This window comes from Mustelus asterias, chromosome 3, assembly GCF_964213995.1.
Source record: "Mustelus asterias chromosome 3, sMusAst1.hap1.1, whole genome shotgun sequence".
In the NCBI taxonomy this organism is placed as follows: Eukaryota; Metazoa; Chordata; class Chondrichthyes; order Carcharhiniformes; family Triakidae; genus Mustelus; species Mustelus asterias.
The window spans coordinates 141,408,358-141,434,159 of record NC_135803.1 but is presented as its reverse complement, the minus strand read 5'-3'; the positions used below and the strand labels follow the sequence as shown (position 1 = coordinate 141,434,159).

The window sequence follows — 25,802 nt, the reverse complement described above, 5'->3', positions numbered from 1 at the left end:
TCCTGAGGATGTCATCATCAAGGTTCTCAAAAGGGATTTTGTATCCAGTTGAACTGTGTGTCGGGAACAGGGAAGTACCCGTGGAGCTGTGTTTTCAAGCTTTGTAGGTGCTCTCTGATGGCATGTTTCACACTGTTTGGAAGCTGCATTTCTGCCATGTCCAACAAATCTGACAGATTCCCACCTGAGTCATAATTTGACTGTCAAGTCGTTTGGACCACATCCCTATTTTCCTGACCATCACTTCTATTTCGTCCTGCACATGAAAAATTGTCACTGATTTTCCCTGAAGACTCAGATTGAGACTATTCAAGGGATCGAAAATATCTGCAATATATGCCAAATTACTGAAGCATTGTGAGTGTTCAAACTTGGAGTCAAGTAAAAAAAGTCTCACTTCATCATGCAACTTGAAAAGGCGTGCAAGTATCTTTCCTTAGGAGAGCCAGTGGACCTCAGTGTGCAGAAACAGTTTGATGGTGATCACTGCCCATCTTGTCACATAGAACTACAGATATTTACAAATTCAGGGAATGGGCTTTGATAAAATTAACTTGTTTTAACCGCTTCCTCCAAAACTTCATGAGATCAGCAGGCATGTTCTTTGCAGCTAACATCTCCCCATGGAGGTTGCAGTGAATGGATGTTGCTAGCGGAGCCACTGCTCTTACAAGTGTAACAACCCCACTGTGTTGGCCTAACGTCGCACAGGCTCCGTCTGTGTTAACTCCCACACATTTTGACAAATCGATCCCATTTTTAATTATGAAAGTGTTCAAAATGTCAAAAATGGCCTCTGCAGTTGCGTGTGTGAGTATCGATTTACGGAAGAGAAAGTCCTCATGTCCATCATGTTCATACCTTACATAGGTGAGCAGGTATGCAATGTCCATTGATTCATCCAGTTGAAGCGCATAAAATTGAGTTGCGTGTATTTTTGCTATTAGCCGTTCACTCACTTGTGGACCATCTCATCCATTCTGTGTTGAACTGTGTTATCTAACAATGAAATGTTGATTTGCTTGCAGTCATTCTCTCCCACCATAACATTCACCATCTCCTTAGCTGCTGGCAAAATCAACTTCCTTGTGCAGCTTCCTTGTCTTTGCTATGAGCCAAACTGTTCAATACAAGGCCTCCACCACCTTAGCATCAACACTGCTTGTAGATGTGCATTCCATAATTTTCTTGATACTCTGAAATTCTTTAGCTTGTTTGAAGATTAGCAGGCGTTAAGTTTTCATTCGACAGAGCTTCAGAACATACGACACATAATGGTAACTGTTTTTGCCTGTGTAAGTAAATCCTACTTCTAAGTATTTACTGCTGTATTTTTTCTGCACTCTGGTTATTTTAGATGTGCTGAGTATCATTTGCTGATGCCTCACTGTCATTTTGACTATCATGTGGTGTAGAACTGGAGACTGGAGTCACATGTAGAGTAGATCGGAAACATTTCCTTCCTTAAAGGACATTAATGAACCTAAAGGAATGCTACAAGAAGAGACTTGGTGGACCAGCAAAAATATGTCATACGCAGTTTTAGGAAGCTTTTTGGTAGAGAACTGTCAAATCAAAATAGAACAGCAAGCCCACTCCCACCCCACAAACCTGCTGCACTCACCAACTCCATAAACCAGAGATTCTAGGCTGGGAAACATGACTCTCTGTTTGCTGAGGCTGAATACACAAATGGTAAGTTGCTGACGACACAAAACTGAGTAAAATTGTGAGGGGGATGCAAGAAGGCTTCAAGATGATTCAGAGAAGTTGAGTGAGTGGACAAACACATGGAAGATGCAATACAATGTGGCTAAATGTGAAACTACACACTTTTGTGTAAAAAACAGAAAGGAAGAGTACTATTTAAATGGTGATAAATTGGAAAATGTGGATGGAGAAGGAATCTGGGTGTCCTTGTGCACCCATCAACGAAAGTGGAGAGGCAGGCACAGCAAGCAATCAGGAAGGCAAATGGTATGTTGGCCTTTGAGTTCAGAAGTAGGGATGTCGTATTGCAGTAATACAGGGCCTTAGAACATAGAACAGTACAGCACAGAACAGGCCCTTCGGCCCATGATGTTGTGCCGAGCTTTATCTGAAACCAAGATCAAGCTATCCCACTCCCTATCATCCTGGTGTGCTCCATGTGCCTATCCAATAACCGCTTAGTGAGACCACACTTGGAGTACTGCCTGCAGTTTCATTGGTTGGTAAATCTAGAACCAGGGGACACAGTCTCAGACCATTTATGACTGAGATGAGGAAAAATGTCTTCACTCAAAAGGTAGTGAACCTGTGGAATTCTCTACCATAGAAGATTGTGGAGGCCAAGTTATTGAATACAGTCAAGAAAAAGATAGATTTTTTTTAGATTGTAATGGCATCAAGGGATATGGGGAGATTATGGCATCAAGATAGAGGATCAGGCATGATCATATTGAATGGTGAGGTAGGCTTGAAGGGCCAAATGGCCTACTCTTGCTTCTTTCTATGTTACAGATAGGATTTTTAAAACTTTTTTTTGTAATGCATGTCCAGATGCACTGATGTGGCTTTTATAAGGAACTGAGATTAAGTATGCCACTAATGTGGTTTCTACAAAGTCAAATTTAAGAGTCTCATAGAATCGTACAGCATAAAAACAGGCCCATTGGCCCACGATGTCTCTTCTGATCATCAATACCAATCTATACTAATCCCATTTACCAGCACTTGGTCCATAGCCTCCTATGCCTTGGTGATTTAAGTGCTCAGACCCAGACTATCCAGTCATTCCTCAAAACTGAAACTTTCCACGCCAGGCAACATCCTGGTGAATCTCCTCTGCACTCTTTCTAGTGCAATCACGTCCTACCAATAATGTGGTGACCAGGACTACACACGATATTCCATCTGCAAAATATCTGTGCTTATCTCTTTACTTAAGGGAAAGTGGAGTTGGGATGTTTGGCAATATATAAGATCTAATAAGAAAATCAGATATAGAGTGATGGGCCTTTTAATTAGATAACTTATTAATCAGAAAAGTAGTTCTGAGCTACCAAGCATAGTGTACCATTTTTTTCCCGACAATATTATAAAATTACCTTGAATTTTAATATTACAGAAACAGATTATATGGACCAATATGTCAATGCTGGTGTTTTATGTTCCATCTCAGTATTCTCCCACCTTACTTCATTTCATCCTATCAACATATTCTTCTCTTCTTTCCTCCCTCAAGTATTTCCCCTTAAATGCTATTTGCCTCAAATTCTCCATGTGATAGCAAATTCCACATTCGCATTCACTGACAAATATACTGAAATTCACTGTAATCATTATATTGTCCATAAAAGCTGAAAATATTTGTTTGCTCATTTATATTAGGTCTAATCACTATAGTGGTCATTGGACCACCTTTCAAAAATACTCAGGAAGCATATGGAAATGTGCAAAATTGAGGCATTATGCTCATATCAAGCAGGTTGCATCATTACGATCTTGAGTTATGCTATTCATATGTCTAGATATATGGGAGCAAAGGCAAACTCACAAGTATTTGCTATGATTACTTCATATAGCCAAAAGCATATTTAGCATAAAACCAAAATTCGTATCAAGGAATCAGCATTTTATCTCCAGCTCTCTGTTAAGGGCTTCCTTACTTACTGTTGAAGTTATCTGGCAAAATACTATTTATCTGTTTCCTCTAGATTATTTACCTCATCACCGAGCTATAACTGCTTCCCAGTCATACGAAAAAAATTGTTGCTACCACACAATAATGATTCTTACCTTCCTGGTTGATCCTGCCCCAGGTAACAGTGGTGAGAAAGGAACTGAGAGCTTTCCTGGGTCCTTGTCTCGTAACTGTGTCAGACAAGAGGACTGTGTTATTTAAATCCAAGTGCACAATCAGTTTTGGCCTTCTGCCATTTAAAGTTTTGGGAATCTTGGTGATAATTTGGTTCGAAACAGATTCCTCACTTTCGGTATCTTGATCTGTATGAAGCAGTGCCATTTGTGATTTAAGGATTGGATGTTGTAGAAGTCAATTACTTGAGTGCACCTTTGCAGCCATTGCCACTATTTAAATTCCCTCCATTATTGGTCACAAACGTGAGATTTCTTTGTCAAATTCTTGATTTCAGCACTGTCCCAGAAATGTAGATTACGGAATGGGTTGACTGGGCCTCAAAGACCTACAGGGAAAAATATTAAAATTTAGTAATTAGCAGTAAAACTCCTGTTAGATTGTTTTTGCATTTTTAATCTGAAAATAAATATATACTAAACTTACTGGCTGGCAATGAGAATTATGAAATACAGAATGGGAAATATAGAATACTGTCAATACACATGGAATTACAAATGATGCACAGAAGAAATACAATGAAATTGCAATAGATACACTAGGGTGGAAGATAATTGAAAGCAGCCCATTTGTTCCTAAATGCTATTGAAAGGCTTTCCCCAGAGTGAAGTACGTTTTATGTTTCCAGTGTTCCCCAACGTGCATAATTTTCTTTATGTAATGGGACTATTACGAGTGTGCATAATTAACACACTGTGCTCTATTGTGCCCTGCTCCTGCATGATTGACAGATGTGTTAAGTACCCCTTTCCAGAACTACAGAAAATAATATGAATTATGAGAATTACTCATGTACAAAAAACAAATCAAGTTTTGCCACTTCAACCATCATAGGAACCAAATGCCTGAAGGAAAAATGGCATTTTTAAAAACTAATATTTATATTGTACATAGCTAAAGGCCCCAAATCATTTTAAATTCTGGAATGCAGTGACTGCACTTGGGTGACAATCTAAATTATATTGTCCAAGTCCTGTTGCTACCCTTCAACATAAATATTCCTTATGCTGCAGACAAACTATTACTAGAGAGTGAATATTTGCCACAGAATTCAATTAAATTTTACAGAACACTTTATTTTTGATTGTCATGACAAATCCTACTGACCCAAGTCCAAACAACTCAAGCACAGGTTAGCAAAAGCTAAGGATTCCAAGATGCAGGAGTTTAACAAGAAACCCCAAAACTTAGCAGCACAGAGCTTGATAAAATAATTCTAAAAAAATAGATGTGTGCCATAAATCCAAGTATGCTTGTTCCTTAAAATGCCATCAAAGTCGCAGAATCAGTTTCCACATGTCTATCGCTGATACCCAACTCTGTCTCTCTACCAGCTTTCTTGATTCTTTCACTCCCTCTTGCCTATCAAAGATTGTGTGTCCAATATCTGATTTTGAATGAGCCACTGCCTCTTCCAGGTAAATATTGAGAACACTAGGCTCCTGCCACAAAATACCATTGACTCTGGTTCCTACCGGCTACTAACTTGACAGAAATCAAACTGTTCACAAACTCAATAGTCCTGCTTGACTCTGAGCAGTGCTGCTCACACCCAAATTATCTCCACCATCTACCTCCACATCTGGAGCATTAGCCACCCTCCATCTCTAACTCAACAAATCTGCCATTAAAATCATCATTTCTGTCACCTCCAGCCTCAATTACACCAATGTTCTGATGGCCAATCTCACACCCCTCACCCACTGTGGCACGGCAGCACTGCTGCCTCACAGCGCCAGGGACGCGGGTTCGATTCCCAGCTTGGGTCACGGCCTGTGCAGATTCTGCACGTTCTCCCCATGTCTACGTAGGGTTCCTCTGCGCGTTCAGGTCTCCTTCCACAGTCCAAAAGAAGTGCTGGTTAGGTGCTTTGGCCATGCTAAATTCTTCCTCAGTGTACCCGATGAGGCGCCGGAGCGTGGCAACTAGGGGATTTTCACAGTGGCTTCTTTGCAGTGTTAATGTAAGCCTACTTGAGACACTAATAAATAAACTTTATGTAGAACACACTGAAAACTTGGATCTCCCTGGCACATCCAAATCTGTAGAAGATCTACTTTTATATCCTGCTAGGCTCTTAACTCATGATTCAACCCCTCCCCCCCCCCCCCCCCCTCTATCCAACGCTCTCTCCTGCTTTAAAATCCAGGTTGGACCCTCCAAACAAGCTTTTGGTCATCCAATCCTTATATCACCTTTGGCTCTAATCCTGACCATCCTTTCCCCACCTCCCTAGTGTTTCTGTAAAACGCCTTAGGGCGTGTTTTTTTTTCCCTGTCCGTTAAAATCCCTGTATAAAGACGCTGCTGTTGTTTTGCAGCACTCTTGGTCCCTGTTGCTAATTTGGATTCAGGAGCAGTGACTCCAGTCTCTCTGTCATGTGGAGAGAAAAAGGGGAAGTTTATCCTGGTGATGATTGAAAGGCACCAAGTCTCCTGACTCAACTCATCTGGGCTACAGAGCCCCGGGCGGCGAATTCCTGTCAGGGTCAAGGATCATCCATACATATAAATATTTAAAATGTTGTACCTGTACTCACTGCGATGTGTTTCTATCAATACTAAGCAGTCAGCACAGCTTCTTCATCCGTCATTCAATCGGCCGGCTTCTTCTCTAAGAATTGTGGGATACAGGAGGACCAGCAAAAGGATCTGCCCCAGCCTCAGTGACCAGAGAGAAGAAAAGGCCACTGTTTAGTTGAGCTGTGGCTGATAATTCACTATTTCTTAAAGCCTTAAAATACATATCTCATTCTATTTATTCCCAACTCTTGCATTTAATTCCACAGTACATCCAAAATAAACGTGTTGACATTAATTTGCATTACATTTCATTTTTAAATAAGTTTCTCTAACTTCTCAAAGCTTTGCTATCTGGTCTTTTTATATCTGTTTTGCTGGAACATTCATGATCCATTCACCTGCCCAGTCTCACTGACTGGAAAGAAAGAGCAGTTGATCTTGGTTTACTGAGGACGTGACTTATGGTTCATTGTTTTTCCAAACGTTTTTGAACAGCATTAAAATATAATTCTCGCCCTATTTATTCACAAGTTGTGCGTCTAAGTGTTAACAATGCACCCAAAATAAATATATTTAAGTTTGCGTTATATTTAATTTTTAAATAAGTTTCTCTAACTTCTCAGAGTTATTTTATCTAGGCTCTTTATATCTGTTTTGCTGGAACATTTTTAAAGTTTAAAATCTATTTATTCGTGTCACAAGTAGGCTTATATTAACACTACAATGAAGTTACTGTGAAAATCCCCTAGGCGCCACACTCCAGCACCTGTTCGGGTACACTAAGGGAGAATTTAACATGGCCAACACATCTAACTAGCAGTTCTTTCAGCTGTGGGAGGAAACTGGAGCACCCGGAGGCAATCCAAGCAGACACGGGAAGAGCATGCAGACTCCGCACACACAGTGATCCAAACTTGAAATTGAATCCAGGTCCCTAACATTTAAATGCAGCAGTGCTAACCACTGTGCTGCCCCACAATTGTGTATGGTTTTATGGATTTCCAATGGATCATTTTGTTTTCACCTTTATCATAATAACTAAATATTGGGTTAAAACTGTTTAACGCAGGACATTAGCACTGTATCAGTGCAGAAACAGTGTTTATATTGTTCTGTATTTTATTTTGGTCTTTTATGGAGGTGCAATTGTATGTAACAAAATAAGATGTTATGACTAGGTGAGATGGAGTGAACTAGCTCCCCTTTATTCAGCCTCCTCAGTTGTCGCAACAAAGGATTTTTAAAAAAAATTAGTTTCCCCGTAAATGCATTTTCCAATCCAAATGTGTTTCCTTTTTCACCAGGGGCCAGTCAAACCAGGCTGAGTAAGCTTATCAGTTACTAAATAAAGAGCAAGTTTATTAGTTGCTAAATCTGAGAAAAAAATATAAAAGATGAGATGGCACATGCACAGACAGATATCTTAGGAAAAGTTAGAATCCAAATAAAATTAAAAAGACTATGCAACTGAGTCCTTTGCCTGTCCTAGAGCATTTGTTTATTGAACATTGCAGCCATTTGAAGTGAGTTTGTTTCTTTCAAAAATTGAAGTTCAGGTGGCTGCATCTTGCTGAATTTTAGCTTCAGAGAGAGAGGTTCCTTACTGATCTCTTCAGCAGAGGGTGGTGAGTGTCTGGAACAAGCTGCCAGAGGTAGTAGTAGAAGCTGGTACATCCCTGCTCTTGTATTCTAGCCCTCTCGACATGAATGCTAACATTGCATTTGCCTTCCTGGCATGGATAGAGGATTGTCTAAACACTTTTAAAAAGTGTTTAGACAATTACATGGGTAAGATGGGTATAGAGGGATAGGGGCAAAATGCAGGCAATTGGGACTAGCTTAGGGGTTTAAAAAAAGGGCAGCATGGACAAGTTGGGCTGAAGGGCCTGTTTCCATGCTGTAAACCTCTGTGACTCTAAGATTCTGGAGAAAATGAAAGGTCTGAAGGTGGATAAATCACCTGGACTAAATGGACTACACCCCAGGATTCTAAAAGAGAAAGCTGAGGAAATTGTGGAGGCATTGGTGGTGATCTTTCAGCAATCACTGAAGGCAGGAGGGTCCCAGAGGACTGGAAAATAGCAAATGTAACACTGCTGTTTAAGAAGGTAGGGAGGCAGCAGACAGGAAATTATAGGCCGGTTAGCCTGTCTTCGGTCATTGTCAAGATTTTAGAGTCCATTATTAAAGATGAGATCGCAGAGTACTTGGAAGTGCATGATAAAATAGGACTGAGTCGGCACGGCTTCGTCAAGGGGAGGTCATGTCTGACAAATCTGTTAGAGTTCTCTGAGGAGGTAACAAGGAAGATAGATAAAGAAGAACCAGTGGACCTGACTTACTTAGATTTCCAGAAGGCCTTTGATAAGGTGCCGCATAGGAGACTGTTAAATAAGTTAAGAACCCTGGTGTTAAGGGTAAGATCCTGGCACGGATAGAGGATTTGAAAAAACCTCCCATAAGAGACCTTTAGCTAAATATGAAGCCCACAGTATTGATGGCAAATGACCCAGCTTAGAAAACTGGCTGAGCGGCAGGAGACAAAGATAGGCAGTTGGCATTGGATAATTGGCAGGATGTGATTAGTCATGTCTCACAAGGATCTGTGTTGGAGCTTCAACTATTTCCTGTATTTATCAATGACATAGATGATGGGATAGAAAATCAAATATCCACTGACACAAAAGTAGGCAGCATTGTAAGCTATGTACATAGAAGCATAAAATTAGAAGAGATACTGATAAATTAAATGAATAGGCAATACTGTAGGAGAACGGGTTTCACTATAGGCAAAAGTGAGATCATCCACTTTAGACCTGAAAAGGATAGGTCGCAGTACTCACTAACTGTGAGAAACTAAAAAGCGTAGAAGCCCAAAGAGACTTTAGGTCCAAAGTACATGGAACACTAAAATGTAATGAACACAGAAAATAATGAAAAAGACTGATTGAAAGCTGGCCTTAATAGAAGGGCATAGAAATCAAGGTCCAGCTATACAAGGCCCTGACTAGACCAAACCTGGAGTACCATGAGCAGTTCTGGGCCCCAGACCTTAAGCAGGCTATTTTAGCATTGGAAGGGAGTGGAGTGTAGCTTTGCCAGAATGATAGCTGGAGGAGAGATTGCACAACATCAGGTATAGTTTGATCAAAGTTTTCAAAATATTGAGGGGAACAGATCAGGTAAACAGACTTGAACTATTTCTGCCGGTTGGAGAGTCTTGAACAAGGGGGTATTGTCCAAAATTAGGTCCAGTCCTTTCAGAAGTGAAGTTTGGAAACATTTCTACACAAAAAGATGGTTTCCTCCATGACAAAAGTGGCTACATATCAAGAGTATTTCATTGATTGTAAAGCTTTTTGAGTCATCCTGTAGTCATAAAAGGCTACTGTGTGTGCACAGAAGGCAAAGATAAATAATATGGGGCAAAAACCATCAGAGCAGCAAACAACCTGGGACATGAGACAACGGAACTAAATACAAGACGGAGTCGGAAAATCCCGGACAATTGGTCACACTTTCTAGAACAGGCTTCAGGGGCTAATTGGCTAACCTCTTCCTGTTCCTATGTTCTGCCTCTGAACTTTTTCTAGAGAAAAGCGCGTCCAGCCTTTACAACCTTCCAAGATAAATGTAATCTCTCAGTCCTGATATGATGCCTGTATATCTTGTCAACCTACTGAAAGAGAAACCTTGTTTTAATAAGAAGGAACTACCTCTTAAAATAAACCATATTGTTAACTAACCAGTGTGAAGACACTGTGATATTTTGATATATTTTATGTGTAAGGCGGGGCTGCTTTAAGAGACAGTGTTTTGCTACAGGAGTTGATTTGCCTGGGAAACGCTGCAGCTCAAGTGCAGCCTGACTTCGTAATATACCCTGGCGTTTCAGATCTAGTACCCTAACACCAAAAACAAAAAACTACTGGAAATGGTCAGCAAGTCAGGCAACATCCATCAGAGTTGACAGACGGGATGTTATGGCCTCGCTCGAGCTCCTGATGGAAGGCATCCTAGGGTACTACAAAGAACAAAGAACAAAGAACAGTACAGCACAGGAAACAGGCCCTTCGGCCCTCCAAGCCTGTGCCGCTCCTTGGTCCAACTAGACCAATCATTTGTATCCCTCCATTCCCAGGCTAAAAGAGATGGCGGGAGAAATAACAAATGCACTTGTGGTAATTTACCAAAATTCGCTGGACTCTGGGGTGGTTCCCGCAGATTGGAAAACAGCAAATGTGACGCCACTGTTTAAAAAAGGAGGTAGACAAAAGGCAGGTAACTATAGGCCGGTTAGTTTAACTTCTGTAGTAGGGAAAATGCTTGAATCTATCATCAAGGAAGAAATAGTGAGACATCTGGATATAAATTGTCCCATTGGTAAGACACAGCATGGGTTCATGAAGGGAAGGTCATGTTTGACTAATTTGGTGGAATTCCTTGAGAACATTACATGTGCAGTGGACAATGGGGAACCTGTGGATGTGGTGTATCTGGATTTCCAGAAGGCATTTGACAAGGTGCCGCACCAAAGACTGCTACTTAAGATAAAGGTGCATGGTGTTACAGGTAATGTATTAGCATGGAAAGAGGATTGGTTAACTAACAGAAAGCAAAGAGTGGGGGTAAATGGGTGTTTTTCTGGTTGGCGATCAGTGACTAGTGGTGTGCCTCAGGGATCAGTGTTGGGACCACAATTGTTTACGATTTACATAGATGATTTGGAGTTGGGGAGCAAGTGTAGTGTGTCAAAATTCGCAGATGACACTAAGATGGGTGGCAGAGCAAAGTGTGCAGAGGACACTGAAAGTCTGCAAAGGGATATAGATAGTCTCAGTGAGTGGGCGTGGGTCTGGCAGATGGAGTGCAATGTTGGTAAATGTGAGGTCTTCCATTTTGGTAGGAATAACAGCAAAATGGACTATTATTTAACAGGTAAAAAATTGCAGTATGCTGCTGTGCAGAGGGACCTGATGGCCTTGTACAGGAATCTCAAGGAGTTGGTTTGCAGGTGCAGCAGGTAATTAAGAAGGCAAATGGAATTTTGTCCTTCATTCCTAGAGGGATGGAGTTTAAAAACAGCGAGGTTATGTTGCAGCTGTATAAGGTGCTGGTGAGGCCACACCTGGAGTACTGTGTACAGTTTTGGTCTCCTTACTTGAGAAAGGATATACTGGCACTGGAGGGGGTTTAGAGGAGATTCACTAGGTTGATTCTGGAGTTGAGAGGGTTGGCTTATGAGGAGAGACTGAGTAGACGGGGGCTATATTCATTGGAATTCAGAAGAATGAGGGGAGATCTTGTAGAAATATATAAGATTATGAAGGGAATAGATAAGATAGAAGCAGGGAAGTTGTTTCCACTGGCGGGTGAAACTAGAACTAGGGGGCATGGCCTCAGGATAAGGGGAAGCAGATTTAGGACTGAGTTGAGGAGGAACTTCTTCACACAACGGGTTGTGAATCCGTGGAATTCCCTGCTCAGTGAAGCAGTTTTTAAGGCAAGGATAGATAAATTTTTGAACAGTAAAGGAATTAAGGGTTATGGTGAGTGGGCGGGTAAGTGGAGCTGAGTCCACAAAGATCAGCCATGATCTTATTGAATGGCGGAGCAGGCTTGAAGGACCAGATGGCCTACTCCTGCTCCTAGTTCTTATGTTCTTATGAGACCGGAAATTCCTGCCCAAGGTCAATGGACATTTCCTTTGTCTGCCCCTCACCCACTCCGATTCTGTGGCAGGTGAGGCAGTAGAATTCCGGCGAACGTGTCAGGTCGGGAAGACTTGCTTTTTATTTCAGATTTGCAGCATCACAGTATATTTTAAACTATATGATGTCCCTAATATGTGGCATGTTTGTCTGTGTTATAGGGTTAACAACTGTGATTAAGTATATTACAGTAAGAAGTTTAACAACACCAGGTTAAAGTCCAACAGGTTTATTTGGTAGCAAAAGCCACAAGCTTTCGGAGCCTTAAGCCCCTTCCTCAGGTGAGGCATATATTCCCAGCGTTTCATCACATGACTTGCCCCATGCTCGATAAGTTAGTTGGCTATCCTTGTGACATACTGCCTTCCTACACCAACTGGAAAGCAAAAAGACTCATTACCCAATTAGACGACGCTTGATTATCAGCCAAACAATTTTTATTTCCCATTTTCAATATTTTATAGCTATTGGCAGCACGGTGGCACAGTGGTTAGCAGTGCTGCCTCACAGTGCCAGGGACCCGGGTTTGATTCCCAGCTTGGGTCACTGTCTCTGTGGAGTTTGCACATTCTCCCCATGTCTGTGTGGGCTTCCTCCGAGTGCTCTGGTTTTCTCCCACAGTAACAGTTTTAACAACACCAGGTTAAAGTCCAACAGGTTTATTTGGTAGCAAATACCATTAGCTTTCGGAGCGCTGCTCCTTTGTCAGATGGAGTGGATCTGACGAAGGAGCAGCGCTCCGAAAGCTAATGGTATTTGCTACCAAATAAACCTGTTGGACTTTAACCTGGTGTTGTTAAAACTGTTACTGTGTTTACCCCAGTCCAACGCCGGCATCTCCACATCATTTCTCCCACAGTCCAAAGATATGCGGGTTAGGTGGATTGGCCATGTTAAATTGCTCCTTAGTGTCAGGTGGGTTAACAGGATAAATAAGTGGGGCTACGGGGATAGGGCCTGGGTGGGATTGTTGCCGGTGCAGACTGCATGGGTCGAATGGCCTCCTTCTGGCCTGGAGCCAAGCTCTGATTCAAATAACAAAAAAGAAAAGTTTTTGATGTCGCGAAAACATTTCTTCAAGATTGCACACAGCAGTATCTTGGAAATTGATCTTCAATTCCTGGAAACTCCAGGCCAATCCTAAAGGATTGACAATCCTTACAGTACTGATAATCAGAAGCACTGTGTAGCTTGGAGTGAAAAGTGAAGGCAAGTCTTCCCGTGTGAGCTGTTGGCCCTGACATCCTGCAGTACCTCAACCTGGCCACTTGGGGAAGAAAGTTCTATTGGGTCTGTGATGTCATCTTCATGCGCCTGAGGAGAGGAGGCGGGAGCACAGTGATGATGTCACGGGGTCCACACTTGGAAGCGTGAAGGTGAATGTTCAGAGCGGTGTGGAGTCCAGTTGTTGTTAATCCCCTCAAACACATAATGGGTTGCTTCTTTTAAAATCCACTGCACCTCTTAAAAAGACTCGACTTATTCCAGCGCTTCACCTGCGGCCAGTTCTCTTAGCCGCGTGCTGACTGATTTTCTTTCCCTCTCCATTAGGCAATAGAAGCCAACGCTTGGATCCAACACCCGCTGGTTTCAGATCAGAATGGCTGACCCAAGCCTTGCTGCAAAAGACAAGTATTTGCAGCGTCTGGGAAGCAAAATCTGTCAATCCCAGGACCAGGAGCCGCGTAAACGAAAACTTGGTAAGGCATATGTTAGAAATTACAGACAACACGCTGGATAAACTCATGGCAGCAGCTGTGGGGAGAGAGAGAGAAACAGAGTGAAGATGAATGTTCTCTTTGCACAGATGCTGCCAGACCTGCGGAGTTTATCCAGAATTTACCACTTTCATTGCATCTTTCCAACATCCGCAGTATTTTGCTTTTATTTGATGTGTTAGAAATTGTTGAATCACCCAGGTCCCTTGGTAACCAGTGGTGAAGCACAAACCCAGCATGGCAGCATTGTTTGAATTAGACATTCAAATTAAAACTAATATCCTGGACACTTAGGCTAAACCAAATTGATTTTGCTCACCTTCATTTACCTCTCTGACCTCCTCCAGTCTGACAAACTTCTGAGATTTGTGGCTTCTTGCAGCTCTAATTCTGAGCCATGCCTTCAGCCTTCATAGAATCATAAAATCCTACAGTGCAGAAGGAGGTTATTCGGCCCATCGTGTCTGCACCGACCACAATCCCACCCAGGCTCTATCCCCATAACCACTTGCATTTATCCTAGTTCGTCCCTCGACACTTTCCTGAGTCTTGAAGTTTTCTCTCAAAATACCTTTCCTCTCCATTTCTGTCTCTTTTAAAATTCTCCTTAAAACCTGCCCCTGATGTGGTGTACCTAGACTTTCAAAAGACATTTGATATTGTGCCACATAACAGACTTGTAGGAAAAGTTTTATAGCTCATGGAATAAAAGAGATGGTAACAATGTGGATACAAAATTGGCTAAATAATAGGAAGGAGAGAGTAATGGTCAATGGATATTTTTCAGGCTGGAGGAATATCCTCAGGGATTGGTATTGGGACTCTTGCTTTTCCTGATATATGTTAATGATCCAGATTTTGGTGTGCAGGGGACAATTTCATAGTTTGTGGATGATACGAAACTTGGATGTATTGTAAACTGTGAGGAGGACAGTAAAACTCAAAAGGACAAAGGCAAGTGGTCCCGTTATTTAAGAAGGGTAGGAAGGATAACCCGGGTAATTATAGGCCGGTGAGCTTGACGTCCGTGGTGGGGAAGTTGTTGGAGAAGATTCTTAAAGATAGGATGTATGCGCATTTAGAAAGGAATAAACTCATTAACGATAGTCAACATGGTTTTGTGAGAGGGAGGTCATGCCTCACTAACCTGGTGGTGTTTTTTGAAGAAGTGACCAAAATGGTTGACGAAGGAAGGGCCGTGGATGTTGTCTATATGGACTTTAGTAAAGCGTTTGACAAAGTCCCTCATGGTAGGCTAGTGAAAAAGGTTGGATCCCATGGGATAAAGGGGGAGGTGGCTAGATGGGTGGAGAACTGGCTTGGTCATAGAAGACAGAGGGTGGTAGTGGAAGGGTCTTTTTCCGGCTGGAGGCCTGTGACTAGTGGTGTTCCGCAGGGCTCTGTATTGGGACCTCTGCTGTTTGTGATTTACATAAATGATCTGGAAGAAGGAGTAACTGGGGTGATCAGTAAGTTTGCGGACGACACAAAACTGGCAGGACTTGCAGACAGTGAGGAACATAGTCAGAGGCTACAGAAGGATATAGATAGGCTGGAAATTTGGGCAAGGAAATGGCAGATGGAGTTCAATCCTGATAAATGCGAAGTGATGCATTTTGGTGGGAATAATGTAGGGAGGAGCTACACGATAAATGGAAGAACCATAAAGGGTGTAGAGACGCAGAGGGACCTGGGTGTGCAAGTCCACAGATCTTTGAAGGTGACGTCACAGGTGGAGAAGGTGGTGAAGAAGGCATATGGCATGCTTGCCTTTATAGGACGGGGCATAGAGTATAAAAGTTGGGGTCTGATGTTGCAGATGTATAGAACGTTGGTTCGGCCGCATTTGGAATACTGCGTCCAGTTCTGGTCGCCACACTACCAGAAGGACGTGGAGGCTTTGGAGAGAGTACAGAGGAGGTTTACCAGGATGTTGCCTGGTATGGAGGGGCTTGGTTATGAGGAGAGATTGGGGAAACTGGGTTTGTTCTCCTTGGAAAGACGGAGGATGAGGGGAGACTTAATAGAGGTGTATAAAATTATGAAAGGCATAGATAGGGTGAACGGTGGGAAGCTTTTCCCCGGGTCGGTGGTGACATTCACGAGGGGTCATAGGTTCAAGGTGAAGGGGGGGAGGTTTAACACAGATATCAGAAGGACATATTTTACACAGAGGGTCGTGGGGGCCTGGAATGTGTTGCCGGGCAAGGTGGTGGAGGCGGACACACTGGGAACGTTTAAGACTTATCTAGACAGCTATATGAACGGAGTGGGAATGGAGGGATACAAAAGAGTGGTCTAGTTTGGACCGGGGAGCGGCGCGGGCTAATTGTTCCTTGTTTCTCGTTTTAAGGCTTAATTCTATGATGTTCGTGGAAGTGGAAATTACTAGGGTTGGGAAGCATTTTCCGATCAGGGCCATTGTGATCTCCTGGACTCGTTTCGATCGCCTCAGGGGGTCGGAGAGGAATTTCCCAGATTTTTTTTTCCCCATATTGGCCCTGGGGTTTTTCACTCTGGGTTTTCGCCTCTCCCTGGAGATCACATGGTCTGGAATGGGGGGGTGGGGGTGAGTTAATAGGTTGTAATGAACAAAGCATCGTAGCTGTGAGGGACAGCTCGGTGGATAGGATATTGGTATGTAGATAGGCTGGAAAATTGGGCGGGGATCCTGGATTCAGGATTCATTCCTGGACCGGGGAGCGGCGCGGGCTTGGAGGGCCGAAGGGCCTGTTCCTGTGCTGTATTGTTCTTTGTTCTTTGTTTGTTCTTTTGTCAAGTGGCAGATTAAGTTCAATGCGAAGATGTGCGAGGTGATGTATTTTGGAAGAAATAGCGTGGAGAGACAATATAAGTAGGTGATAATATTCTTAAGGGATTGCAAGAATAGAGGGACTTGGATGTATATGTACATTGATCATTGAAGGTGACAGGACAGATTGAGAGAGCAGTTAATAAAGCATGTAGTATCCTGGACTTTATTAATAGGGCCATAGAGTACAAGAGCAATGAGGTTATGCTGAACATATACAAGACATTAGTTTTGTATAGCTGGAAGATTGCGTACAATTCGAGACGCCAGATTGGGATGAATGTGAAAGCATTGGAAAGTGCAGAAGAGGGTTATAAGAATAGTTCCAGGGATGAGGAATTTCAGTTATGAGGATAGACTGGAGATGCTGGGACTGTTCTCCTTGGAGAGAAGAAGGCTAAGAGAAGATTTGATAGAGATGTGCAAAATCACGAGGGGGCTGAACAGAATAGATAGAGAGAAACTGTTCCCCCTTGTTAAAGGATCAAGAATGAGAGGGCACAGATTTAAAATGATTTGCAAAAGAAGCAAATGTGATGTGAGAAAAAGTTTTTTCACTGCCTGGAAGTGTTCTATCGAGAGGCCGGTTAAATCGATGATTATTGAAATAGAAATAATGTGCAGGGGTGTATGGGAATGGCATTAAGTCCTAATGCTCAGTTGAAGAACTGGTACAGACGCGATGGGCCAAATGGCCGCCTTCTGCACTGTAACAATTCTGTGATTCTGCAAAGTTAATGTTTCAGATCAATAACTGTGAAAGCTGATCAACCTGAAAAGTTAACTGTTTCTCTTTCCATGATGCTACTGGACCATATAATGCAGCATTTTCTGTTCTTACTCCAGAATCCAGAGTATTTTGCAAATTCACATTTTACAAATAACAAAAGCAAAAAGGAGATTCAGGTTGCATAAATATGGCAGTGGTTGAAGAGCCATCAGTGTGTAACATCTACAAGATGCTACGACTTCAGGTGGCTGGCGGAGAGGAGGGCCGTGGACGCCGGGGTGACCAGGATCGGGGACGTGCTGGATGGCGGAGGAGCGGGCTGGATGAGCCCCGACGTGCTGGCTGAGCGCGCGGGGGTGACCGTCCGGCATGCGGCCAACGCCATCCAAGACCTCAGGACGGTCGTGCTCGGCCCCGAGTGCGCACGCGGTCTGGAGGCAGCGCAGGTATGCGGTGGGATCCCGCCCGAGCGTTCCCCTGCTCAGACGGAATTTCACATTGGCCCGAAGCCTAGACCCCCCCCCCCCCGGGTCAGGTGCCCCACTGCGTGTGCCGCCTCGCGGAAATGCCCTCCGTGCCCTTTTCCACCGCGCGGAGGCGTTTCCTGTACGGGCTGCTGCTGCACACCTTTCACTACCGCGTCCTCGCCCGTCGCCCGGATACACCATGGCGGGCCTTGTTGCCGCCGGGCGGCGGAGGTCCCCAGTGGAGGTCCCTCTACGGAGGGATCTCCTCCAATTATCTCGGGGACCTGGGGTGGAGGGTGCTGCACGCAGCAGTGCCATGCAACCGTAGGTTTTTCCGGTACACGGGCTCCCGAGACTGCCCTTTCTGTGGCCTCGTGGAGTCCGTGGACCATGTCTACGTTCTGTGTTTTAGGCTGCACACCCTATTTGGTTTCCTTAAACACCTTTTACTGATGTTTTGTTTGCACTTCAGTCCCACGCTCCTGATCTACGGGCACCTGGTGCAGAGAGGGGCGGGTCGGGATGCCGACCTCCTCGTGAACCTGGGCCTGGCGAGACGCGCCATCAATAGGTCCAGGCAGCGGGCGATCGACGGGGCCGTCCATCCCGACTGTCTGCCCCTCTACCGCGGCTACATCCGCGGCCAGGTGTCTCTGGAGAGGGAGCATGCGGTGTCCACGGGCGCGGTTGACGTCTTCCGTGACCGCTGGGCGCCGCAGGGGCTGGGGTGTATTATCGACCCCGACAATCACCTTTTGGTTTGACGTTTTAAGTTTCCTTTCGACTTTGTTTTTGGTTCGGGCTGTTCCCCCCCTTCCTTTTGGGGAGCTGCCCCTTTTAATTTGTCCCTAAGTTAATTTGAGTTCGTTTACTTGATTGGTATCAAAAGAAATACAAGATGCACTACAACAACTCTCCAAGCTTCGTTTAGCAGCACCTTCCAAACCCATGATCTCTACTACCTCGGAGATCAAGGGCAGCAGATGCATAAGATCGTTACCATCTGCACATTCCCCTCCAAGCCATACGCCACTGGCTCGGTCAAAAACTTGGAATTCCCTTCCAAACAACACTGGACATATCTACACCACATGGACCGAAGCGGCTCAAGAAGGCAGCTCACCACCACCTTCTCGCAGGCAATTAGGGGTGGGTAACAAATGCTGGCCTAGCCAGCGATGTTCACATCCCATGAAAGAATAAAAAAACTTTTCATCCTGATTATAAACAGGATACAGTAAGGGTAATGTGAAAGTTAAAATGTGAGCTATAGTGCTGGGAGAACATTGACTTGTAGCATTGACAAACCAAACCATTTGTTTGGAGATGGTTGTGAGGAGGGTGCAAATTCAGAAGCTGTTTTAGGACAGAGTATTGATGGGTGCAATGCTGGAGGCTATCCAGTGAAAACAGTCAAGGCAAGTTCATTTTGTGGATTTAATACTCAAATACATTGACTAAAATTGACTATTTAGAAATTCTGAAACAAAATTCAAATGCTTGGAACATAAAGCTGGAAAAAACATATCTAGATGAGGATTTTGTGTTGAGATCCGGATGCATTGTCTCCCTGAAACAGTAGTTCCTTTTCTTGGATACTGATGGGTGTGCTGTTCATTTATTTATAAATAATGTGGGTAACATTAAAGTTACTGTGAGGGGATTAATTTATAAGAATGCTCAGATGTTGCTATTAATGACAACGTGTTGTGAATTCAGTAAAGTTTGAGTCCTGTTTGAGTTATGTCTGGCTATGTTTGTTCTTCAGTTTCTAGAAGGGATGGCTCAGAAGACACAGCCCAACCTAAAAAGAAGAGAAAGAAAAGAAGAAAGGAAGCTGCAAAAGTGCTGAAAAACTTTCAACTAGTAAATGGGGATCGGCCTAAAACTGTTCAAGGTGGAATGAAAGAGAACAATCTCCAGCAAAGTCCCAAAGGTATGTGAACTACATCTTACAATGAGTAATCATTCCATATTCTCTGGGATAGTGCAATCTATCTTGCTTCACAAATTAGATACTTGGGTTAAACACTTTTGCACCTTTTATTATTCATTACCTCGAGACTCGACTATTCCAATGCACTCCTGGCTGGTCTCCCACTTTCTCCTCCTCCTTCCTCCAGGTACCATGCCCTAAGAAGGTATTGGTGACCATGGACTGCCATTGACTTCAGGAAGCGTAAAGGAGAACATGCCCCTATCTACATCAATGGGGACGAAGTAGAAAGGGTCGAGAGCTTTAAGTTTTTAGGTGTCCAGATCACCAACAACCTGTCCTGCTTCCCCCCCAGGCCGACACTATAGTTAAGAAAGCCCATCAACGCCTCTACTTTCTCAGAAGACTAAGGAAATTTGGCATGTCAGCTACGACTCTCACCAACTTTTACAGATGCACCATAGAAAGCATTCTTTTTCGTTGTATCACAACTTGGTATGGCTCCTGTTCTGTCCAAGACTGCAAGGAACTACAAAAGATCGTGAATATAGTCCAATCCATCACACAAAGCAGCCTCCCATCCATTGACTCTGTCTACACATCCCGCTGCCTCGGCAAAGAAGCCAGCATAATTAAGGACCCCATGCACTCCAGACATTCTCTCTTCCACCTTCTTCCTTCGGGAAAAAGATACAAAAGTCTGAGGTCATGTACCACCTGGCTCAAGAACAGCTTCTTCCCTGCTGCCGTCAGACTTTTGAATGGACTTATCTTGCATTAAGTTGATCTTTCTCTGCACTCTAGCTATGACTAATACTACATTCTGCACTCTCTCGTTTCCTTCACTATGTACGGTATACTTTGTATAGCACGCAAGAAACAATACTTTTCACTATGTTAATAAATGTGACAATAATAAATCAAATCAAGTCAAAATCAAATCATTGGATTGATTATGCATGACAAAGAACTGCAGTGGTTTGCTATTTGCTATTGCCTTCTGCAGTATGGCTGATCAAGAGACTCTCCTGCTCTTACTGCCATCGGACTTATTGAAAAGATTTAAATGCTGACAATCATTCTGTTTGACCATGTTATGAACAAATCTCCATGACCATCAAGTCTTGAAGTGAGACTTGAATCCAGAGCTTCTGGCCCAGAGGTAGGGACTATGCCACAAAACCTCCAGCTCCCACATTCTACCTTCTGTAAACTCAAGGCCATTCAAAATCTTCCTTCAGTTGCCAATCTCTGGAATTCCCTCCCTATACCTCTCTGTCTCCCTACCTCGCTTTCCTCCTTTCGGCCTTCTTCAAACCTCACTTTTTGACCAAGTTTGTGAACATTTGACCATTATCTCCTTGAGTGTCTCGGTGTCGTACTTTATGATATTCCTGTGAAGCACTTTGAGGCATTTTATTATGCTATATACATGGAAGTTGTTGCTTATTTCCTTCCTTTGCTCCAAGCCTACTCATGCTTTCACCATATCATTGAAAATATTGTAAAGAAGGATTGTGCAGTTTTGGATTGTGTGTGGTTTTGGTCTCCTTTTCTGAGGAAGAATGTTCTTGCTCTCGAGGGGGTGCAGCGAAGGTTTACCAGGCTGATTCTGGGGATGGCGGGACTGATGTATGAGGAGAGATTGACTAGGTTAGGATTGTTTTCGCTAGAGTTCAGATGAATGAGGGGTGATCTCATAGAGACTTATAAAATTTTAACATGACTAGACAGGGTAGATACAGGGAGGATATTCCTGATGGTGGGGGAGTCCAGAACCGGGGTCACAGTCTGAGGATTCAGGGTAGATCATTTAAGACGGAGGTGAAGAGACATTTCTTCACCCAAAGAGTGGTGAGCCTGTGGAATTCATTACCACAGGAAGTAGTTGATGCCAAAACATTGAATGTATTCAAGAGGTGACTGGATATAGCACTTGGGGCAATGGGATCAAAGATTATGGGGAAAAAGAAGGATTAGGTTATTGAGTTGGATGATCAGCCATGATCATAATGGCGGAGTAGATTCAAAGGGCTGAATGGCCTCCTTCTCCTTTCTTCTATGTTTCTGTTTCAATCTCAAAATTATGTTTTTAAAAGTCTTTTGAAAGGATTATATGATTTAAAGCTCCTTCTTTCACATAGGTAAAGTAAGTTCAGGATAATTTTAGATGATTAGAAATAATAACTTCTGATTTATCTTCTCAGTCAGCCAAGTGGGGGCAAGCTCGTTTTCAGCAGTAAATATTCTGCGTCAGAGACTACACGAGAAAATTCAAGAAAGCCGTGGGCAGGTATGATATTTTGAAATGCCTTAAATGTTACGTGCGGGGCATCCTTGGAGTTAAATTTAAAGACAACTGGTCAGTTGGTTAGTTTTGCAGTGATTACAATTCAAGAAGCTTGCTTCGGACAGGAGGAAGGAATAAAACCTGCTTTCCAATGCAATGAAGGATACTTGATACATGGCTTGGAATATGATATTGTTGATAAGAATATAACATTTTGCTCATTTTTAAAGTTTAATATTTACATGGCCAATGCACCTAACCAGCACGTCTTTCGGACTGTAGGAGGAAACCCACACAGAGAACGTGCAAAGTCCGCGCACACAGTGACCCAAGCTGGGAATCGAACCCGGGTCCCTGGAGCTGTGAGGCGGCAGTGCTAACCACTGTGCCATCCTGCTGCCCACGTGCCATGTGATGTCAGAGATTAGATTAGTCTACACAATTTGTCACTGTTCAAAGATTTCCATTGACTGCCTTTTCATTACTCAATCATTAATTTTGTTGTTTTTTGCACTTTTCAGCAGGACAATCCAAAAGGCTTGGCACCTGAAGAATTGGAGAAGAAACGCCTACGCAGAAAGCAGGAGAAGGCAAGGAAAAAACAAAAACGAAAAGAGATGCGAATGAAGAAAGAAGAGAAAACTGTCCAGGAGGACAGCACTGCGTCAGGTACTCAAGATACAGAAAAAAAAGACACAGTTAAGAAAGTGGAAGAGCAATTGCTTTTCAATAAAGTGGACATGCCATCTGACGAAGTCAAACACAAAAAGCAGAGGAGAAAAGAGAGACGGCAGAACACTAAAGGCGGCATCACACCCCTGACTGGCAAAAACTACAAGCAGCTCTTATCTCGGCTAGAAGCCCAGAAGAATAAGATTGAAGAGTTGAAGAGCAAAGATGAAAGTAAAGCAAAGAAAGTCGAAGAAAAGGTGAAGTGGACCAATGTTTTATACAAAGCTGAAGGCCTGAAAATCAAAGACAATGAGGAAATGCTGAGAGCCTCATTAAAGAGAAAGGAAAAACACAAAGCCCAGCGGCAGAAGAGCTGGGAAAAGCGAACACAGCACGTCGTCGAAAAGATGCAACAACGTCAAGATAAGAGGACAAGAAATATAATGAAAAAGAAACATGCCAAGATCGAAAGGAAGAAGGACAAAGCAAGAAAGAAGGGACGTGTTCTACCTGAAGATTTGAAAAAAGCAAACCTTTGAGGGGAGGGTTAAATTTTTCATGTGCCCATAAAATATGCACGCAGATATGTACAATTCCATGGTGCATCCAATTTTGTGTAAAGCGTACAGTGATGGCGTGTTGTTCATATTAGTGTTTTTTAAAACTAGTATATGTTGAGTACAGGACCCTGGCGCTATTGATATCTGAACAGATTTTCTGGTGAAATTGAAAAATCTCAGTGTTTTGAAAATGATAACTCATTTGTCTTATCAGGTTTAGAGTCCCACAGCGATGTTTTCGGCAAGAAAATTTGGTTCATCTCGCAGATTCAATTCTGTTAAATCTGAACAGCACTCGCTGTTAAAAGCATAAAACTAATGGCCTCTGGGTAATTGGCATCAATAATGTGGAGATGCCGGCGTTGGACTGGGGTAAGCACAGTAAGAAGTCTCACCGCACCAGGTTAAAGTCCAACAGGTTTATTTGGTAGCACAAGCTTTCAGAGTGTCACTCTTTCTTCAGATGAGAGACAGAGGAGTGAAAAACACCTGATACTCCGAAAGATTGTGCTACCAAATAAACCTGTTGGACTTTAACCTGGTGTTGTGAGACTTCTTACTGTAATTGGTGTCAATACAATGGTTCTCCAAAAAAGTCAACCCATCTGGATGATGGGAGTGTAGATTAAAAGCAATGTCCTCTCTCTTGAATGAGAAACTGATCTTCTTCCTGTCTGCCAAACAAAAGATGAACTGAGTTGTGAATGTCTTTTACATTTTAACTTGCAATACTATGTAACTTGCAACAATGAAGCATTGCCCACATCAGTATAAAATAAAAGTTTATACCATTATTGCTAATTTGGCTCTTCACAGTTTTTAATTCAGCGGCTATTTACCACATTCAAGTGTAACAAAGCTTTTGGATCTTTCATGAGTTTTTTTCAGTTTAGAGGTTAGTTTTGACAGAGATATACTTTAGCTCACAAAATAAATCTTCATTGACTCCCCGAGGCATATATCTTTCAGACCTGCCTGGGTACTGAGGCAAGCAGAGCAAAATCAACAATCTGATCGACTGAGATTAGCTGATGTAGAGAAACAATATTCAGGTTGCAGTGGTGACTGGAAAAATGCACTTTTGAATATCAAATCACTGAGACACATAATGCAGTTCCATTCTCTCGTGTTCCCAGCTGATGAAAAGAGCACAACTCTCTGGATTATTTTCAGCTGCCATCCTCGAATATTCCAACTTCAAACACCTTGGCGACAATCTTACCAAAAAAAATTCTAAGTCCAGGATGGGCAGGAAAACAGAGAGTTGCTCACCCGTTTTTTGGGCAAGTTCAAAGCTAGAATTTTATGCACTTAGTGCATTAAAAAATGGACTAAACCGTTCCTCGCCTGTAGAGGAAAGGGGCGGGGCTTAAATTGGCAGCCAGCCTGCTCTAGCGGCAAAGGGAGCTATTGTGCATGTGCAGGCCTCTGTGGCTGCATATTTGCAATAGCAAAGGCCTGACGGGTCTGAAAGGGAGATCTGTCAGGCTTCTGCTGCTGCAGCCAGCCTCACCAAATCTAACCTGCCCCCTCACAGCTATCACGGGCCCGCAGCCGATTGTGAACCCCACACCGTCCAGAAATATGACCCCCTCCCCTGCCACCACCCAGACTGATCACGCTGCCCCCCCGACCAATCGCAATTGCGGTGTGGCAGTGGAACCCCCTCCCTCCCACTGATCGCAACTGCAGATGGCAGTGGGACCTCCTTCCATCGAGCACAACTGCAGAGTAACAGCGGGGCCCTTCCTCCTCCACTGATCGCAAGTGCGGAGCGGAGCCCCCTTTCCTGATCAGGCTGCCCTGGCCTTGCCCCACCCTTCAGTCCCTGATTCCAGCATTGCCTGATCAGCAATGCCAAGGTGCCTGGTGTGTAGTGCCAGGCTGGCACTGCCCAAGGGGCAGCCCCACCCTTGCCCTTGACCTCCTGGGGGGCCTCAATTGCCTCAGGTTCTACCAGCGAGGCCATCATGACTATTCCCCGTTTGTGGGGACTAGGCGTTTTCCTCGCTGGTAAGAACCTCTCCTGGCGAGACCACAAAGTCAAGTAAGCCCGGACGATTGCGTTCCAGGCTCATTAAGTCTATGTTAATCCTGTTTTAAATATAATTGAATAAATTATTCAGCCTCTTGCCGGAAATGGGTGAGTGACTGATCGTGCTGGATATCCGGTGTGGGTAAGATCGTATGAGGTAAAGGATCAGGCGCAAACCTGAATTCTCAGCTCTTGCGTGATTTTACCAGCTTGTGAACCGGTTAAACCGCGGTCCTCATCTTTTATTACTCTTGTCTGCAGTTGTCATATTTGAGTGCAGGTTTTGCCCATCTAAAATTGGTATGTGATCCTTTCAGCCTCAAACATCTCATAGAATAGAATTCCTACAGTGCAGAAAGAGACCATCTGACCCATGAAGTCTGCACTAACCATTGGAAAGAGCATCCCACCCAGGATCTCCCCTTTGTTCTATCCCTGTGAACCTGTGCACTTACCATGGCCAATCCACTTAACCTACACATCTTTGAAC

At 43.4% G+C, this 25,802-nt stretch overlaps 2 protein-coding genes across 4 annotated transcripts in view; one reads left to right on the top strand and one right to left on the bottom strand.

The window, feature by feature from the left end:
• LOC144485055 (uncharacterized) overlaps positions 1-6,474 on the bottom strand; it is a 37,655-nt gene extending 31,181 nt beyond the window's left edge. The window contains exons 1-2 of one of the 2 annotated variants that reach the window (XM_078203358.1): positions 6,389-6,474; positions 3,781-4,187 (exon numbers count right to left, since the gene is read on the bottom strand). In XM_078203358.1, the coding sequence (XP_078059484.1) occupies positions 3,781-4,006 (226 nt within the window). In that variant the 5' untranslated portion in view covers positions 4,007-4,187; positions 6,389-6,474. The remainder of the gene's footprint in view (positions 1-3,780; positions 4,188-6,388) is intronic. The other variant, XM_078203364.1, reaches the window with a different exon arrangement.
• Positions 6,475-13,403: 6,929 nt separating this feature from the next.
• surf6 (surfeit 6) lies at positions 13,404-24,071 on the top strand. Of its 2 annotated transcripts, XM_078209809.1 has the most exons (5): positions 13,404-13,468; positions 13,644-13,792; positions 19,588-19,755; positions 21,963-22,048; positions 22,567-24,071. In XM_078209809.1, exons 2-5 carry the CDS (start codon positions 13,693-13,695, stop codon positions 23,254-23,256), a joined length of 1,044 nt encoding a protein of 347 aa, XP_078065935.1. In that variant the 5' UTR covers positions 13,404-13,468; positions 13,644-13,692; the 3' UTR covers positions 23,257-24,071. The 2 variants fall into 2 exon arrangements, with proteins under 2 accessions (XP_078065935.1, XP_078065936.1); XM_078209810.1 differs by lacking the exon at positions 13,404-13,468 and having other exon boundaries at positions 13,555-13,792.
• Positions 24,072-25,802: the final 1,731 nt, after the last annotated feature.

Bases quoted from the DNA above. Each gene is read 5' to 3' on its own strand.
- surf6 (XM_078209809.1), top strand. From the start codon at position 13,693: ATGGCTGACCCAAGCCTTGCTGCAAAAGACAAGTATTTGCAGCGTCTG. The intron at 13,793-19,587 runs GTAAGGCATATG...TTTGTTCTTCAG, and splicing joins GCCGCGTAAACGAAAACTTG to TTTCTAGAAGGGATGGCTCA. The intron at 22,049-22,566 runs GTATGATATTTT...TGCACTTTTCAG, and splicing joins TTCAAGAAAGCCGTGGGCAG to CAGGACAATCCAAAAGGCTT.